The 1,933-nt window shown below is 42.7% G+C and overlaps 1 protein-coding gene across 4 annotated transcripts in view; it reads left to right on the forward strand.

Moving 5' to 3' along the window:
- The first annotated feature begins 698 nt into the window (after positions 1 to 698).
- LOC117553148 (myotubularin-related protein 5-like) overlaps positions 699 to 1,933 on the forward strand; it is a 42,906-nt gene continuing 41,671 nt past the window's right edge. For 2 of the 4 annotated variants that reach the window (XM_034226962.1, XM_034226963.1), the window contains exon 1: positions 699 to 951. In XM_034226962.1, coding sequence (XP_034082853.1) covers positions 897 to 951 — 55 coding nt within the window. In that variant the 5' untranslated portion in view covers positions 699 to 896. The remainder of the gene's footprint in view (positions 952 to 1,933) is intronic. The other 2 variants (XM_034226964.1, XM_034226965.1) reach the window with 2 other exon arrangements.

Raw genomic sequence — 1,933 nt, forward strand, 5'->3', positions numbered from 1 at the left:
GCTTTGAATCTTGAAACTAGCCCCCCTGAAATAAACATTGCTCTTCTTTAAACACCTGTTTAAAATAAAGTCACACAGAATTTGGTTAGGGTCCTCTTTAATTTAGGTGTTTCTAGAATTGTCACCACCTCTAACAAGGATTTTGGAAAAGATTATCTGGGCACATTATCAGAAATATTCAGCCAAATTACCAATATGTCCAAACTCTATATTCTTGTTTTTTCCCCCCTGTGATTCCAACACTTAATATAAAGAGGAAGCCTGATACACAATGTGGACAATATCTGGTTTGTTTACATATGTTTACATTGTATTGCATTCTATTTCAATGACTGCTTTATTTTCGATTTTACTACATTTCTTTCTTATTTTTTTGTAATGTTATTATAGTGTTCTTAATAAAGTTCTTAATATAGTTCGCTTATGTATGCACCACGACACCAAGTCAAATTCCTCGTACGTGTCAACCTGGTAATAAACCCGTTTCTGATTCTGATATCCCTTCTATAAAATATGGGGGACATTCCTACATTTGTGTAATGTCTTTTGCTGGAAAAAAACAGAAATACCAATACAAATATTTGTCCAAAAAAAGAAGCCCTCTAGCGACGGTACTGCTGGGTTTTTATCGTGGTTTATAACAGGGTTTGGTCAGATTTGTGGCCCCCGAGCTCGAGGCTCCTCGCACGGGACATTCCTGACCCTCCCTCTCGTGTCTCAGTGCGCAGACTCTCTGTCAGGCAGCAGGCTGACAGTATGGCGGCGGTGTGCAGCTGGAGGAAGGATGCTACTGTCGCCCGTCATGTGTCAATCGCCGGTAGGACGTAAATGGAAATTTGACGGGAAAAACAGAAGAAGGATTTAACGAGACAGGCTTGTGGCCGTGAGCTCCAAAGATGTCGAGACTCGCCGACTACTATCTGGTGGTCGGTTACGATCTCGACAAGCGAGGTGGGTCCCTTCAGTTAGCTGTTAGCTGCTAGCTTTTTAACGGCGTATTAACAGCCGTTGGTAAACAGAAGGAGGCGGGGACCGCGACGTTACTCTCAACTGACCCGCGCTAGGTGACGTCAGCGGGTAGTTAGCCGTCAACTTTACACCGAGGATGCGCTAGGCCTCTTGGGATTAGTGTGCTTAAATGCTAACCTCTGAGCTAATGTCATGCATTTCAAACAGGGAAATACATTGAATTAACCACTCTAATGCAGTGGTTTACCTTTGAGGCATGTTTTTTTTATTTTAGGCATAAGAATAGGTGTTAGTATGATGACAGCAAAGTAAGGCTAACTTTATGTGCTAAGAGCTACGTGTTAGCCTGTGCCCTAAAACTGATTTATTTACAGTTTCAGCTCCATATTCCCCAGTTGTCTCTCATTAACACATGTTTCTTGTGCAACATTCGCCATTTAAACTTTGCACAGAATCTGCAGGACAGCGGGTTGTCAGTGTTGTGGCTGCAGGATCCTGAGCACTCACGTTATGCACTAAAACCCTGCTTATTTCCGCTTGGATTTTCTTTAAACCTAATATATATATTTTTTAAAAACTGGAAATCGATGCTTCTCTTTGGCGGGTTCTGTTGGGTGTTTTCTTTGTGTGTGTTTTGTCTGGATTAACCCAGATTGCTTTGCCCCTCCCTGAGCCCCCTCGGACCGGAGCTGTGTTCCCTTGTGTTGTTGGGACGGGGTTTGGACCGTTATCTGAGCCCCCTCCCATTCAGCTGGAGCCTTGGCCTAGATCTGTGCAGTATAATGGCTCGTTTAATCATGAAATATTCAACCCAACTATCCAATGGAAGCATGCATCTTGAAACGAGTCTTTTATATAGAGTGGATTTTCTGCCTATGATTTATTCACAAGAGGCAAATTGTAACAAATCCTCTGTGGCTAAAAGCCAGGCGGGGAAACTGGCTTTTATCTTGATTATGCTGGA

The sequence above is a fragment of the Gymnodraco acuticeps genome, unplaced genomic scaffold (genome assembly GCF_902827175.1).
Source record: "Gymnodraco acuticeps unplaced genomic scaffold, fGymAcu1.1, whole genome shotgun sequence".
NCBI classification, from domain to species: Eukaryota; Metazoa; Chordata; class Actinopteri; order Perciformes; family Bathydraconidae; genus Gymnodraco; species Gymnodraco acuticeps.